Below are 18155 nucleotides of genomic sequence, written 5' to 3'. Positions count from 1 at the left end.
CATGTATCCCCGCAAGAATCGGAGACTGAATCTCCGGGAGAGCCAAGGGCGTAGCAAAGGGGTAGAAGCGATAATTCTCTAATGATTGTGATTTCCGTAAGGCTCCAGATTCCGACTTGGCGATGGACGGTGAGGAGCGACGCCATCTTTCATAAAGGACTTGGTCCCACAAGCCTATCCACTGGCAGAAACTCAAATTCTGGTATGTGTTCTTTTTTTCGGGTTTGCTGTGTTAAAATCCTGACTGCTGTTTTTGTTGTAGTTATTCTTGTTCTTGTTGTCTTCTTTTTTTTATTTGGTTTTTTTTTTCGGGTTCTTTTTTTTTCGGGTTCTTTTTTTTTTTTGTCCAAAGAATCTCTCCGGTCGTATACATCGTTCCAGTGAGAACCTAATTTAATTCAATTTAATTCAGTTCAATTCAATTCAACAGATTTTATTTCCAATCGTTGTATTTCCCAATTATGCTGTTACAAAAAAGAAGAAATAAACAAAAACACACTGAGACGTAAATATTGATGCTACTGCTGACAAAGGCCCAAAGGCCCACCATTCACCAAGCTTGGGTATAAGGTTTGGTATAAGGCTGATTTTCAGTCACGAACTTTAATTTGTGCATTATATGTTTTGTGAAATGGTTCTCTGATCTATTTTTCATACGTACAAACACGAACACACAGACACACGCACACACAGACACACACACGTACGCAAATTCGCCCGATACCGCCTTAAATCCTGATGAAACACCTGCTCAAATTCATGCACAGCAGTCCTGCCACACACACACACACACACACACACACACACACACACACACACGCACCCACAGACGTCCAGAAACACAGTAACCTTGTCCCCCACTGCTCATGACTGTCACTGACCAATTTCGTACAGATTTCTGTCTTTAACAGCAATGCTCTTTTATGAAATACTTAAGGCACTGTGTACCATGGAAAATTGCGATTCAGTGCACTTCTCTTGTTTTTTTTTTGGGTAAGTTTATGGTACAGGCAGAAGTACAATGTGGTACTGTTCATTTTCTACATTCTTTCAACTTTGTATGATAGAGAAGGAAAAAGCACTGGACTTGAGAGTCCTCTTAAACACAATTCCCGACTTCCAAATCTAAATCGGCATGACCGACTTTTGGCAGTTGTTTGGAGTGAGATGCTTCGATTAGTTCCTTTTGCATACACAGCTGTGGAGTGAGGTCGCCAACTTAATTACATATTCATCCTTGCCTGTTTATCTAGAGGTCTTGCAACGCAAAGGTGGTTGCGAAGACGCCGCTTAGATGGTATCGACAGCAAGAGAAGATGATGAAGAGGGAGAGAAATAGGAAGGAAACTTAGCAAATAAAAGAAAAAAAGTAGGAGGGTGACAGAGAAAAAAGAGGGGGGGGGGGGAACAGCATCTTAAATGCGTTACGACGAATCAGCCCTCGATTTCGGTAATAACGCCTCTCTTGTAAAGGCAGAACCAGATTGTCTCTGAACCAAATTTGCTCGTCACCTTGCAGTTCCGCAGAACGCATGAGCGTGTTTAGGTAAGATAAAACAAAGGAAACTAATTTCAGAATAGGACGTTATACCTAGGACTATTTTACACCAAAACTAAAATGATGTAGTTGATGTGATAACAGGAAAAGTTATGTTAATTCTGGAAAATAATATTTTGTTTAATTTCCTTTAAGAGTTACTAGCAGTGCATCAGTAATGGCGTATTTACGTTGATGTCTTTCGATTTAAAAAAAAAAAAAAAAACTTCATCAGTGATGATATGGAGGGGAATATGGGTGTTCGTGAGTATAGGAGACCATGGAGGATTCTGTTGCATAATAGTTGAGATCAAACCTAAGTAAGAAACTGAAACATATTAAGCCTGATTAATATTCAGTTCTGATTGGCTGATGCTTGAGTTAGGTTTGATTTTCTCACTTATGTTTGATTGCATCTTTTTATGCAACAAGGCCTAGGGATATCAGACAGTATCATGGCAATGACAAACAAAATTGCTATTACCTTGTCATATTTCCATAATGAGGTTGCCACCAACATCAACCTTTCCTTAGCAACATAATATGGAACTTTAGAATTCTGCAAACCTTCTTCTGGGGGGTGTTTCATCAACGCTTGTCAGCGCCGACAACTGTCGCCGCTGACCAATTTTAGCAAAATCCTTGGTTTTGATTGGCTGAGATGCTCTGGTCACTGACTGTTACTATGGTGATTCAAGTTGTCAGCGCTGACAAACGTTGATGAAACACCCCCCCCCCAGTTCTGTCTGAAATCGCGTAAAACATCAACTCTCCTCTGTTCATACTTTCACTCCATGTGTATATCATAATGTTAACATACATGCAAAGTGGCACTGAATTCTACCGTGATGTTTTCTTTTAGTGGCATAACGAAAAAGAAGTGCTAACACCGCGCAAACGCCATAATATACTTATTGGGAATTTCATTCCGACACTCTCACGTACATCTTTTTTTAAAACATTTTTTTTTTTCTACGACGGGCCTTCGAAAAGGATGACACTCCTCTGCTCAGCCATCTCGCCTTGCTGTTGGATTGGGGAAACCACTGTTAAAAGAAAGTAGTTTCTGCTAGTTTCTTTTGTTACAACCACCGCCTCGTCCACACCAATGAAGACTTGACCTCACCCAGAATCGCGACAATTTGACCTTTACTTCGATAATGGAGTCGTCAGCGGATTTTTGTTGTTCGCTCCAGCGTACTTCCAAAGAGTCGATCTTCCAAACTGTTCTCTTGAAGGGAACGGATGCCTGTACGGACAAGCAACTTGAATTTTGATGGTGTTCTTCTTTGCGGCGGTGGAGGTCGAGAGAATACAAAACGGAGTTGATGGCATGAAGACATAACCCAAAAGAGAGAGAAAAAAAAAAGAAGGGGATCGTGAGAGCGTGAGTGTGTGTGTGTGTGTTTGTGTGGATGTGTGCGCATGTGTTTGTTTGTTTGTTTATAAGAGGAAGAGAGAAAGAAAGAACGAGAAGAGAAGAAGATGATGAGAGAGAAATAAAAAGACGAGAATAATGTTCACAATGACCTTGATTTAAACCTTATAACTTATGTCGTTTGATTCTGGGCATCAATTATAGTTCATAGTCTGATGAGTTACATCATTGTCCTGAGAAAACAGTTTCTTTTTTCATGATTTCAGAGAAAGTCACAGACAAATGAGTGTGTGTATTCGTGGCTAATTTCATTTAACCTTCTTCCCGTCTTTGTTTCGTTTCGCGTCAATGTGGATCAAAATCCGTCAATTATAGACGTGGGCAACGAGCAAACAAGATTCGGCTCATCCCCCCCCCCCACCTCCTTTACCCTTCCGTCTTCATAAGGCACGATGGGCCATAATAAAAGAGTGACCGGAATATCAGGACATTATTTGCATAACTCTTGCGCAACATGCTTCTCTGGTAATTGGGACGGCACTCAAGGCGTGAGCAAAGTGCTTCTCTTTTGTAAACACTGATCGTTGTGGCCGCATTCACGGCACGACCACAGCATGAATCTTCACATTAATTAAGAAGCATCTATCGAGTAAGTCGACATTTCAGACGGCCATGGGATGAATGCAAATTGACGGCTGTTTTTCTTTCGGGGTTGAGTAATTTTTTATATTTCAAAATTACGAGGCAAACACCGCATTGCTTGGAATCAAAACAACTCTCTAATGGAGCATAACAAAACATCAAATGTAATACATACGTTCGCAACAAGTATTACTTCTGACAGCCAAAAGATTGCGGTGCTTGCACAACACAACAATAAGCAATGTACGCTTCATGATGTCGAGTATCAAATTGCGATAAACGGAACGGAAGAATTAACTGAGTTTTAATCATGTTCTCTGGATAAATCAAGGATCCATATTATATTTCGATATACCACAGACAAAAAAGCAATACATTAACAGAAATTGGGGGTATTGCAGTTGAGCTGTGTGTTTATGAAATTCTTCCGATATTGATGTAAATGCGATTATCAAAAACATCTCGAAGTCCACAAACTGATGTAACATGGAGTCTTACACTGAAATTGGAACGTATTAAAGAATGCGGTATTTACCAATATGACTCTCTCAACCTTCACCCTCTTTCTGTGCTCTTCTTTATATTGGTGATAAACTTTTCCACAATATTCAGAATCATGCTTATACAAATATGTTGTATGATACTCTTAATTAAAGACCTGTTTTGATCTTTCGCAATGATATCACCTCCATGAAAAAAATATCATTGATATCATATTACATTTGACTAGTCACTATGTCCGCTTTGGCAAACATGATTTACGTGGTTAAGTTAAAAGCCAGACTTGCTAGTCCATAAAAGGAATAGAGGAGGCACAGTTATCATGATGTTTGGAGATTGGTTAACTACTTTACTCTGAAATATATTAGACTGAAACAAAAAAGGAGGTGGATGGGGAGGAGGAGAAGAGGAAAACGGGGAGTGGATGAATTAGAATGATAATAATAAAATAAACAAAAAGAAGGAGAAGAAGAAGACAAGAAAAAAAAGAAAAACAGGAAAAAGATGAAGATAATGATGATGATGATGATGATGATGATGATGATGATGATGATGATGGTGGTGATGATGATGAAGGAGGAGCAGGAGGAGGAGGAAAAGGAGGAGGACAATAAGGAAGAACATATGAAAACGAAAAAGAGGAGCAGGCGGAGGAGGAAAAACAAGGAGAAAGGCCGAGGGAGTACAAGGAGGAGAAGATGACGGAGAGAGTGCTGTCATGGTTCCATACCACACATTTCCGTGTATGTTATGAGATATTCATGAAAGAACCCACCAGTGATCATTAGACCTTACCATCAACGGGCTCTATAATACATTTGGTGTCCGCTCCACCTATTTCGTCTTTTTTCATTCCTTTCTCTCTTTTTTATCTCTTCATGGCTGCTGACAATTATTACGGTTTATGTCCCTGTTACTCCCCATGCTATTGACCCGTCCCGATGGCTGTTTGAGTGTGACGATCCAATACCCCAACCCGTGCTTATTCGATCGACCAAATTGGCTTCGTGTGCAAACACATAAGAAATCAAAGTCATTATATATGCCCAGAGTACGTGAGGGGAGGTACTGAGGAGACACAATGCATTTTTTCTCTCTTTTATTTCTTTTTCTCTTTTCGAGTGTACACAACAGACCTAGATTTGGCCACTCTTTCGGCTTCGAAGGAATATCGAAGAACCTTCTCTCAAAACGAAGACAAGAACTTTATTGAACGCAAGGCGTTGTGACAATTAGTTTGTGTCGCTTTCATGAATACATCGAGTCACTAATGTGACTTAAAGTAAGAGCACGGTATGAAATTGTAGCTACCCAATACATTAACGCAACAATCAGTCCAGCTCCGCAGAAAGAACCAAAGGCAATGAGTTTTCTAAGGGTTCCTTTAAGATATTTCCTATTAGCGGCCTGAATGCCGTATAGCTCTTCCAGACTACCATGTAGGATATACAGTAAGAGACGCAGTGCGTATCGATATTGGAGAAAGTGGCTTTAATGCTCACATCCATTTAACATTTCTGCCCGCCCCTCCCCCTCCGGTCCCCTCCACAAGGTCCGGAGACGGAGAGCTGGAGTCTTACAGTTGAAATGGATGAAATGAAGCTGACGTACTGATACTCATTCTTGGAGATATCGAAATGACTTCATATACATTAATGAAATCCAAGCGTTGTGTACTTTGGGCGGGGAAAAGATGAAATGCGAGCACGAAGGAACAGGAATGAGGAAAGCAAAATCCAACAGGAATCTAAGGAGCTTTGCATTGTGGGCTATATTTTCTTTGGATAACTACATTACTTTGGGTCGATTGAAATGAAAAGTTGTGGCAGAATACACACAGATAGATATAGAGGGAGAGAGAGAGAGAGAGAGAGAGACAGATAGACAGACATACAGCTAGAGATAGATATAGACAAAAATATAAAGACATAAAGAGACAGTAGGTAGGTAGATAGATAGATAGATAGATAGAGGGAGGGAGTGAAAGACAGAGGGAAGTGGATGAAGAGACAAAGAGAGGAAAAAATCAAACTGTTTGATGGTATGGTACGTGGTGTGGTACTTGATAGAATATAATGATACGATTCTTCATATTCAGATCACGTCCTGCAACAATCAGGGAATGTTTATAACAGGGATGCACAATGTTCATACCAACCATGCCCACTAGGGGACATGCAGAATGGCAATAACAGTGGTTTAACCCGAATGTATTTATGATCCAGGTTTGGAAAGGTGATCATAATATTGACATTGACGATTTTGTGTGTGTGACACTGTGTGTGTGTGTGAGAGGGGGGGGGGGGGGGAGAGAGAGAGAGAGAGAGAGAGAGAGAGAGAGAGCAGTGATATTGTTGATGGAGACAAACTGATGGAGAGGATTAATATTTATGTTTAATAGTGTTGAGTGTTGTCTATAGTATTGACTGCATTAATGTAACGATTCTACGTCTACTCCAGCCACTGCTATTTCTTTCATGAGTAACACCGGTTTTTGCGGTTTTTCTATAATTCTATTCTTCCTGCACGATACCACTACCATCACACTATCATTACTATGACCACTTTTTATACCAGATTATGTATTATTTCAATGCTGTATCTATGGCGTTTTCTTTACTACTACCTTAACTGTCGCTTGTACTCATATAATTAATCATCTCTTTTTTCTAGTACTTTGTTATTGTGACAGAAAAAGCAAGCAATCATGTTGCTACTTGGATACTACAAGAAAATATTTCTATCACATATTGTGATTATTAATATTTCTCATTAAAGATTGTTATACATTCTTCGTCGTTCTCTCTGCTGTTGCTAGCATTGCTTTTACGATGTCGATCATCATTAATCGCCAAGAGGAATACTTGATGATGGTGGCGAGGATGACGAAAGCATGGGACCCTTGCCATCAGAATCAACGAGACTCGATCTCCATATCGAAAGCCCACAAATGCTGCCTGGGTAAAACCACAATGGGCGCCAACAGAGTGCGGTATGAGATTTTGGGTTTTTATAATTTTGCGGAATCTTCCTCAATCGAATCTTCCACTGATGACGCATCCACGCTTCCGGCGCAACGCGAGAATTCCTTCGACCGACATCATGCTATTGAGGTCTTAATTCGGATGCATGGTTAGACAATGATAATGGCAATGGCATAGATTCCGCACATTCATCCTTCATGATCGAGCTCATGTATATTCATTATTTCAAAGGCAGGATCAATTCTATTCATTTAATGACAATGGATTCATACCTTATTACATTATGCAGAATAAAGTGGGAAAAGACTTACAGCCCGCACGGCCGGGCACAGACAAACTTCGTCAGCGACCACCAGAAATGTGATAAGAGCATAATGCGTAATGAATTCGTCGCAAAAAACAAGGTCCCTTCGCAAAATGTCTTGGATCACGTTTGGAATGCCAGATTGAGATATCTGAGATGTATATCATATTCTTCTTTAAGCGCCTGTTACCGGTACATCAATCGGGTGGTGAGGGGGAAGACGACATACTAATAGTAGAAGGGAAAGAGGATTTTTATGCCGTTTTATCACTATTTTATGGTAATTTTGATAGAGAAAACTTGCTCCCCGCTGGAGTATGCCTTGACATAGCCGATGGTCTGGTCAAACACCATGCGTAGAAAATGGTCACGCGATTAGATACTAGAACTTAAATGTGCACACACATACACATACACACACACACACACATACACAGTGTACATATATTATATATATATATATATATATATATATATATATATATATATATATATATATATTACATATATTCATATTTACATATAAAAAGATAGATAAGAGATATTCGTATAGATAGATGCATACAAACACGCAAAACACGGGAAAGGAGAGAGAAAAAGGGAAGAAGGATATTTGAGGTCTAATGTGAGGTTAGGGAGCAAGAGGGAGAGATGGAGAGAGAAGAGAGGAGAGAGGAGACAGAGGTATATGCGGCTACTACATCTGATCTTCACCTAAAGCAAGAATGATCGGATGAAAGAAAAAAAAAAGTGGCAAAGGGGGAAGGTATTGATTTTGTCCCGGAAATGTGCAACCGTAATTGGAAGCTTTGAAGTATCTCCTGAGCAAGGGAACGATGGGGGGTTAGATGGGGGTTGCAGAAGATGGAGGAAGAGGAGGAAGAGTTGGTAGGAGATGGGGGGGGGGGAGGGTGGCCGTGAGTGGAGGATCGTCTCCGTAACGATTGAGGTCAGGCCGACATTAAGAGACAAGCGCTGCCTGCCTCAAGTGTGCTTTCGAAAATGATTGAGGAGCTCGCCTCGGACGGGCTAGAAAATTGTCGCATTGCACATGCAGGAAGTGCTCGACGAGAATTACCCCGAAACAAAAAAAGAAAAAAAAAAGAGAGAGAAAGTGTAACGGAAATACCGCCATCATCTTTGAGGTCGCCAAGGAGTATAATTGCGAGCCCGTAGCGACATTTGAAACCCGGAGTTCGTCATCATCTTTGGTCCGAAACCATCATTTCAGACTTCATCGTCATCGTTGGCAATGTTTCTTTGCTACTCAGACTGATGCAAGTAACTATGTAATGTAGTGTTAGCAATATTGTCACTAGCGTGCATATATATTATTATTCCACGGCCGATGCTTTCGTCTTGAATTCACCATCTTTGAAAACAGCTATAGGTCCGACAGCTTTTGGCCCATACCACATAATTGAAGGAGAATAAAAGTCGTACACACGCACACAACACCCCGTCATACCATTGTGGCTGTGTAAGTGAGTGCGCACTTATAAATTCGCACGACGTCATACTGATAATGATTATATGACTAAATCTATCATCCGACAGACTAATCGCAATCAATCGCTTGTCAGCTGCTTGAAGACATCTTGCAAAGTATAGCGCCAATTTTCTCGCCTCTATAAAGGAGACAAATACTACGCGAGAAAAACAAAATCAGTTTGTAAGAGAGCGAGCGGACAAAACTGGTGGCAGAGATTACTTCTAGCTGCGAGGGAGATTGCACTGTGCCAGAAAAATCTATATATTCTATACAATGTTCGCGCCTTGAGCTGTTATGTAAGCGACGAATTTTATATAAGAAATTCCATCTACCAAGTGGGAAAAAAAAATACCGCTCCAGAGTCTTGCTTTCAGACTGACCCTTTTTTCTTCATCAATTTGACCTTTGATGATAGGGTTTAGCGTTACCGTCAGAGTTGAGAAAGAGAAAAATGTTATTGATGTGATGGTTGGCATCAGGGCAAAAACCTCCTCCCCCCCCCCCCGCGTCGCGTCCGAATTCTTGTATCCATTTGTTTTTACATAAAAGTTAAGCGCGATGTTAATGCATAATCCCACCATCGCAATACCTTTTTTGAAGATGACGATGTTAACACTAGATCTAGCTTTTATTTTTGTTGTTTTTTAACGTGTACCAGTGAAAATACTTTATTTTTATTTTTTTCCTTCTAAGCCGTCTTAATATATCATCCATGCCTGAAGGGCCCGTTACTCACCCCACGACCGGAAGCGCCTGTCATTCTGGGTAACTGCTATTTTGCATTTGATGCGGCAAGCCAAGCCATGACTACGATAACCTGTCTCCGCCATCATCTTTGCTCTCGTTGTTTTGTTTCTTAGAGTTCAATATTACGAAACAGAGAAAATAGTAATAACAATGCAGACCCTCGAGGCATGCAGCATTCTCACACGTGAGTATGAATCATCTCTGAATTTTGACTTTGTCTTCGAAATCATATAAATCAGACCCACCCCTCTTAAAACAGCGAGTCCAAGAGATGAGAGAGTGTTAAACTAATGATGAAGCTAAGCGAACAGAAAAATGAATATTTAATGAAAATCGAAGAAAAGTGATGCATGGCATATTAGCATTTTAGTGTTTTAGTAATATCAATCCCAGTTACACGATATGCAGATTACATACGCTCAGCAAATCTGCATTTTATGTCCAGAGGGCATTTCATGAAACGTTTTGTCTTTTTTTTTTCAGAACAGACTGTTTTAAGCTACTGAAATCCTTGCATCTCATTGGCTTAGAGAAATTTGTCCCACAAATTTGTCGGACAAAACGGCTTCATGAAATACCCCCCCCCCCCGTTGACATAACCCCCTGAAGAAATTCTTCCACATCTTAAACAATTTCAAAATACCAAAACATTCTAAGTCTACACGTAGCTCGATCGTTAAGGAAATTTGTAACAGCTTTTTGAATTATACCCTTCTTATCAAGGTTAACTTCAGCACAGAGTGAAGAAAAGAGAGAGAAATAAGGCGAACACATTCAATGTAACAACACTTCATGGCGTAACGACCATGTCCAAAGACAGATTGAGGGTTATTAAAAGTTTTGTTCTGACCAACAGATTATCCACCAACCAGGGACCGAATACGATTTGGATGACAAACATTTTGAAGTGAAAACCACCTCACTCTCTTCCTCCCCCTGCCCAACTCCTTTCTCCCCCTCAGTATATCTCTCTCTTGTTCGCTGTCCGAAGCTGCTGGAGTTGTTATACCTCTGTCCCTGAGTCTTCATTTGCACGGGGCACAGCGAAGAACATTTATTCATTTTTTTTTTTTTTTAACTCTGTTTGATTTGTGAGCTTCGGTTCTGTTGACGTGTGCATGTCTCATGCTCGTTAATTATTCAGTGCAGGCTCTGCTCTTGTTCCTGTGATTTTTACACACCCACGCTATATAACATCAATGAAGTCAATAGACGAGAGAATTATATGACGGGAACAGAGATATTTGAATAAATCCATGATATATATATATATATATATATATATATATATATATATATATATATATAAATCACACTTATAATGATAATTCATAAGTGTGTGTGTAAACCATATTGAGGACTATATCGATATGCTTTGAGTTTGTCTTTGACTTTTTTGTTTGTTTGTTTGTTTGTTTTTGCTTATGAATGTTTTAGTATGACAGGCTCATTTCCCGACGGTCTATTGCTCTGTCCTGATTGGGAATGTATGATACGAAAAACAGTCGATTTCTATCATGTGGAACACGCATTCATTGATATCCCAAATAAGGGGTCAAAAACCATTCATGCTGTCCACAACATAGTTTCCCCCCAATGCAATGCTACGGAAGCGTGTTTCTCTAGTCGATATACTTATTTTCGCTGCATACTCTGTATTCAATTTAATTCAATTGACATGCTTTTAGTTCCATATAAAGTAATACAAAGCAATATACATAACGTTTATATGAGTACATAACATTCTAAGGATCTTTGAATCACATACGTTTCAACAAAACATGGATACAATATCATAATAATATTAACTTTGGTTTTTAGGTAAATAAACAAGTAAGCAATGCAATCTTATTTTGTAGCTCTATATGGAAAAGAGGAATTCACAAGAGAAGCATAGCTTGTAAACTTTGTGAAGTACTCTAGAGATGAGGCATCTCAACATCCGTCAAGGACTCCATGTATAAAAATGTTGATATCATGACGTCAGGCGAAACAAACAGAAAGAAAGACTATGACAAGGACAAGAACGAAAGCAGGGACGGAACAGGCAGGATGTATTGCATATCATCCGCAGCATGGTGTGTTACACAGCTAATGAAAACTTGGTTTCCATGTCACGAGAAGAACTTGTGAATCTGAAACTGAATAATAATCTTTACTCACCAAGCAGTACAGAACAAAGCCCCAATGAGGATGATTCGAAGCAACACCGGACTAGCTGCTTTTACCACCTGTCGAATGAAAAAAAAGCAACAAAAAAATTAGAAAAAGGACAAGAAGTATAAAAATGAAGAGTTGATTTTCATTATTATGGTAACAGAATTTAAAAAGGATTATGATGATTAGAATAACAAGAATAAGAAAGAGTGTAATAATAAATGCACATAGGACATTTACGGTACAAAAAAAAAAAAAACCAACAACAAAAAACCAGCAACTCAGGTTTATCATTAAAAAAAGAAAAAAGATAAGACGATACGCGCAAAGAAAGGAAGAACAGCGCCAAAACTTAGAAAAAATACGTGTTAGATGACAACTGCACAAAAAAGAAAAAGAAAAAGAAAGACTTTTTGTGAGAAAAAAAGGTTCAAAACAATGTTTGGAGACTGAGAGTGCGGAAAGACAAAATAGATTATGCTAAACAGGCAGACAGAAGGCCTAGACTGACTTCTTCTTATCATTTGTTTTGTTTCGTAATGAATTCAATAAAGACAGAGAAGTGATTGGTGGCAATGACTCTACCCCCCCCCCCCCCACACACACACTTTTCTTTTCATAGATGCCTGGTCCCAGAATAACTCTACCTTACCCTACCTAAAACTCATAGCCATAAATCATCGAGACGTTCATAAACTATGAGTGACGTTAAAAGTAACGACCGGTGACACGCACATCAAACAACTGCAAGAGCATCACCAACACCGACGACACGAACAACGATAAATCAACATAACATCAATTTACCTCACAAAGTAAAAAAAAAAAAAAAATCGTATTACGACTCGTACGAAAAAAAACAACAAAAACAACAAAAAGCTGGTCGTCAATGATCTTGAGTGTAACGCGGAGAAACATTTATGCACGATGTTACCCCATTGGCCCTGACAGTTTATGTCATACCAGGGAACGATGATCTCTCCTGGATTAATCATTCCACCGCTCCAGTCAGCTTCCATCAACTGGAATGGTATTCTTTTGTTGTTCTTGTCGTGTTTTTTTTTTTCAATTCCCTTGGAGAGGTGACGACAAAACATGCAAAAGCTCTTTGCAGACGTCACACGCACACACACACACACACAAACAACACACACACATGTACACACAAACTATGTGTGTGTGCATAATCATTCATGTAATCAATTTGAGGTAAAATCATCATAAGGGCAGTGACTCACGTATCCTCTGTTAATCGCATCTCCACGTTCTAACAAAGAAACATAACCTCTCGCATACAATGTTCCATATAATCCTGTCATCTAAGATTAAGAGGCAGTCACCATTTTTTTTCCTTAATATGTCTGCTTTAAAGTCGAGTTTTTCTGCAAAAACAGATGGGAGGAGTGTCGCTTCAATGTGAAACGAAGATGTGAGGGAGATATATATATATATATATATATATATATATATATATATATATATATATAAACTCCTGTATTCTATTATCTTTCGTTCTGACTTTGACGGACATAAAAAGTTTACTTCTGTATAATAATGAGTTTGTTGAAAGCACGAGTATAGTGGTTGCGTCTCCGGTGTTACGCATGGTCTCCAACCTCATTCGCCAAAAATTGCCAGGTGCTGGGATTGAACAAATTCAACCTTTATGCCCTACCAATTTAAGTTTCAACCTCATGAATGGCTACCAAGATTTTTAAGACCCCCCCCCAAAAAAAAAAAAAAAAAAATCATCCAAGACACTCAAACGTGTCTGCAGCTGTCTCTACGGAGTGGAGCAGCAAAAGTTGGAAAGACCGACTGCCGATGTCTATTTCTGGAGATGGATCATTCCGCTGTTTCGAACATCAGAAATCGCAAACGCTGAATGCCACTTCATTTTCGAGGTTGCATGACTTTACCGAATGGATTTGAATCCAAAAACTAAACAGAACGGTAGATATTTCATCAAAAACTTCTGAATCTTTTCTTGGTTCAACTATACATGATACATTATTATATCGAGAAGGAGACATGGTTGTATACTACACCTCAAAATTAATAGCAAATAAGTGGAAAACGAGAAATTTGCAAGTCCCTCCCCCCAAAAAAAGAAAAACACCTTCCAAAACATAGAATTGTCCCATAGTTCGATGATCTCTCAATCGATTTAATTCAGTATCCTATTGATTCACTTAATTTTTTACAATTTAACAGTGAATATAAGTCTAAATGAAAGTTTCAGATTTCCTGGAAACTTTACATTGAATACGAGTTGACAAAAGATTGAGTTTGAGTTCTGCATTTATATTACGTGACCAATATGGAAGCAAATGGATACCTGTAAGTTATCAATCGCGGGACCTACTGCTTTAATCAAATGTCCTCCTAGTTACAAAGCAATGACAATAAGTGCTTTGACACAGGGCACAGTCCGCTGCCGGCTGCCATGGTCCCACGAACCAAGGACCTTCACATTCGGATCCCGTGATGTTAACCACTATAAGCCACAACATCTTCTCTACAACTGATAGTATCATCGTAGTCAATGACCTGATGGCCCATAAATCACATAGTTCGATTGTCAAATCTCCACCGGCAGACCTTGCCATTGATCCTATTAAAGTTCTACTCTTTTACTTTTAGGGACAACAGCTGATGCAGTCTTTAGAGTCATGATGTCTTATGGTGTCCTTTTGCAATTTAGATTTAAAAAAGAAAGAAATCAAAAACTTCTTGCGCGTTAACATGGGCCACAAAGAGCATTGCAGCAAACCTTATTTTGACGTCATTATTCAATTTGGTGACACATTTCTGCCGCTTTTCAGCGCTAAGAAACTACGTCTTTCATGATTTGATAAAAAGTTTCCAAGAAACTGGAAAGAAAAAAAAAGTTACTTCTTCTAATTTCATCATCATCGGATGTGCTTACACAAACGCAAGCCACAGCTGTATGGAGAACACTTTTCTCTGTAATCAATATTCTCATTATCAAGAGAGTGTCAAACTAGACAAAGGAAGTGTATCTATATAAGTCCTTTTCTTTCTTGCTCTCTGCATTCGGAAAGCATGTTTCCAGTTGTCGGCTCGAATTTTCTGAATCCCCCCATGGAAGAAGTAATGACATCTCTTTATTCTGTCCTTAACTTTTTAAGGAGTATCTATTAATGTAGCCAGGATTTCTGGGCACGCTGTACAAATCTATCCATCATCAAGCTTAACATGCTGTCGACCAAGCGTCAAGTACGGTTAAAGGCAATTACAGCCGCGTCCGGCATTAGTCGGCTGCACGCTTTAGGACGCAATGCACACGCCCGCAAGAGCGCTTATACGCTCACCCAGAAAATGATATCACGAAAGCTTTTAAACCCTCTTAAGAACCATGCAATTTAAGAACATAAATGCCTGAATTTATTCATCCTGTCGTTATTACTTTTTGTCTTTTTTTATCCCCTAATACAGCTGTTGCTGTTTCCCAAAAGCACTGCTCAATCGTCTGACCTCTTTCCTACAAAGCCTCGAAATTGACAGCCTTTGTTTCTTTTTCTTTTTCTATTAGTTTTTTTTTTCTATTATGGAAGACAAGAAGAATTGTAGGTTGGTGAAACTGACATTCAACATTGCAATGAAGGAAACACAGTTGCCTTCAAAACGGATAATCTTCAAGTCGTACCCCTTTTCTAAAGGCAGTTATAAACAATCAAACCATAAAATAGCGTAAGATTTTTATTAACTCGGAGTCAACAAATTATCAACGTCCGTTCGGGATGAGTTCACATTGACGCCTTGGTGGTGTCGAGCTACCGTGAACAAAATAAATGGCTATCCGAGAGCCTGCCACCCTGTTTTGTTCAATATTGATAGATAAAGAAGTTACAATCATCAATCAATCAATAGAATCAAGACAAAATCAAGAAAGAAGGAAACAAGAAACAAACTTGCATCTCATAGGCTAGCAGCATTAAAAAAAATGATAATGATAATAGTAACAATAATAATAATAATAATAATAATGATAACAATACATTCATACAGCGCATTTTCTGTATACATACATGTTCAAGAGTGTGCTTTACAATGGTATCATTAATGAAACAAGTGAATTTTTATATGCCTCTCTAAATGACTTAAGATTAAGAGTCAAACCTCCATTTTTAACAAAAACTAGTTTGAGGTAAGTTTCCTATTCCTATTTGCAACTTTACATTGAGCGGGGGGGGGGGGGGTGTCGTGTCGCGTCATGTCGTGTCGTTATATTCTCATTCTCATTAACTTGTTCGAGTGAATACAAACCCAAGATCTTCTTTTATTCCATAGTTAGCTTTGAAATTCCACGACACTGTCGGATACGATCCATCTTAACATTTTTGATAACCGCACGAAATGTTTTTGACACATCACGGTAAAGAACGGTGCATCAAGGAACCTACTGTGGGGTCTGGTAATACACTCCTGCACTGGATGCACGACACGCTCAAGATGGGCGCCCGGTATAGGCCTACATGTACTGTATACAGGTGAGATGTTTGTTTTCACTCCGGCTATACCGGAAGTGACGTGAAACAGACCATGATAATTGGGCATTATTATGAATATGGTCTAGGCTCCGATAATCTTTTGCAAAGGCAGGTCGTTGTAATTTCAGAACACGCACGCAGAGAGCAATGGACTCGCACACACAGCGCGCGACCGGCGAGCTGCGAGAGTAGAGCTCGCTCCCATCCGATAACTGTGTGCGCGCGAGTCCAACCCCCGCCGTATGCGAGTCCTTTGCAAAAGGCTAGGCTCCGATGGACTAGACCAGACGACATTCAAATCCTGCTTACATGCTATAAACACGTGTGGACATGGTCTTTTGCCCCGCAATGATTTTCTTGTCCCAGGCGGATAATGAGAAAGGGCACCTGTCAAAGCTGGGCCCTGTTTCATAAAAGTGTTCGTAAAGTTACGCATGACTTTACGAACAACTGGAATATGAAGTGCCAATATGTGTGCCCATTTTTCCCTCTTGCGTTTTAACAAAGTTCGAATGTATGTCAATATTTCATCTAAATTAGGGCAAAATTACACTTTCGAGAATAATCATGATCATCTGCAAAATTTACATTCTAGCTATTGAAATTAATAATGATTAAGAACCCACTTGGCTTACCATAGATAAGTCATTTGTAAAGTCGTAAGTAATTTTGCGAAGAGCTTTATGAAACGGGGCCCTGGGGCCCGTTGCATAAAACTCCAACCGGACTTTTTTCCGGTTGAAATCACAAAATTCCGGTTGGAAGCTCCCAACCAGAGTTTTTATGCAACGGATTTTACATTCTTAGGTTAGCAACCTTAAAAAATTCAGGTTGGGCAAATCCCAACCTGAATTTTTTAAGGTTGCTAAAAAAAGTTTTATGCAACGGGACCCTGGAGTAGTAATCAAGCAATAATGGTTTCTGGCACACCTATTGCACACAAGCAGACAAGTATACAGCTGTGTTATTTCATCGGACTTAATAAGAACTGGTCTATACAGTATATGGCCCCTTTCTTTATTTTCTATAACCTAGGGTTAATTAATTTAAGGTTTTCGATAAGTAATTTTTGAAAATTAGTTTGTGTCTATTTGTTTTTGTTGTTGGTTGTTGTTGTAAGAGTACAAGTCTACTGAAAAACACATTCAACATAAGCAACAAAGCTTTGATGAACACACCAGGAAAATGCAAAAAAAAAAGAGAGAAAATATATAGAAAATCTTAGCCAGTGTTTCCCTTCCATTTCATTATCTGTATCTATTTCTGTATCTGAAATCAAGTATATATCTACATAAATGATAAGCTTTTTATATGTATCTATCTGCACAATATCATTAACCACCGAGGAAACATTATATATCTATATATATCTTGCCTTTTTTAACAGTATGATATACAATGTATAAGATATATACATTTATCCATTGCTAAAAGAGTCCTGGACAGCCATCAGCCAAGCGTTTGCATGTATATCGATTTTTATACCGGTATGCTATTGTCATGTAATGCTGTCAAAAGCCAAATTTTAGCGAGGAAGAGCCGCATAAAGCCCCATTTCCATTTAGCCGTAGCTCCAGGTTCTATCTCTATTTTAATGAAGCACGTACGTCCCAGCTAGCAATGCGCGCGGAGGAGCACTCTATTCGGCCGACGGGGCTTCATTTGCAGTAATTGTTAAAAGCTCACATTAAACTCGCTTTGGGGGAAACGTCAGCGATAACGTCAGCGGTATTGCCTGCCCAGGTAGCCTGCCATGTCACAAACCTCCGGTATGCTTCGCGCTTCTTCCTGCTCTCTGGATAGCTTACGAATCCACGCTCCGAAATTATTTGACGAGGTAAGAAAAAGGTCGCAAAAGAGGGAGAGGGAGGAGGATGGGGTGGGGTGGGAGTGGAGGTT

General features: G+C 39.4%; 1 protein-coding gene across 1 annotated transcript in view; it reads right to left on the bottom strand.

The window, feature by feature from the left end:
* The window catches only part of LOC140233150 (probable G-protein coupled receptor CG31760), a 131023-nt gene that overhangs the window by 53466 nt on the left and 59402 nt on the right, over positions 1 to 18155 (bottom strand). Inside the window, exons 4-5 of the mRNA XM_072313267.1 lie at positions 11759 to 11816; positions 9494 to 9504 (exon numbers count right to left, since the gene is read on the bottom strand). Of these exons, the coding sequence (XP_072169368.1) occupies positions 9494 to 9504; positions 11759 to 11816 (69 nt within the window). The remainder of the gene's footprint in view (positions 1 to 9493; positions 9505 to 11758; positions 11817 to 18155) is intronic.

Source organism: Diadema setosum, chromosome 9, assembly GCF_964275005.1.
Source record: "Diadema setosum chromosome 9, eeDiaSeto1, whole genome shotgun sequence".
Taxonomy (NCBI): Eukaryota; Metazoa; Echinodermata; class Echinoidea; order Diadematoida; family Diadematidae; genus Diadema; species Diadema setosum.
Note: the sequence above shows the minus strand (reverse complement) of the source record. Positions and strands in the feature narration are given on the sequence as shown.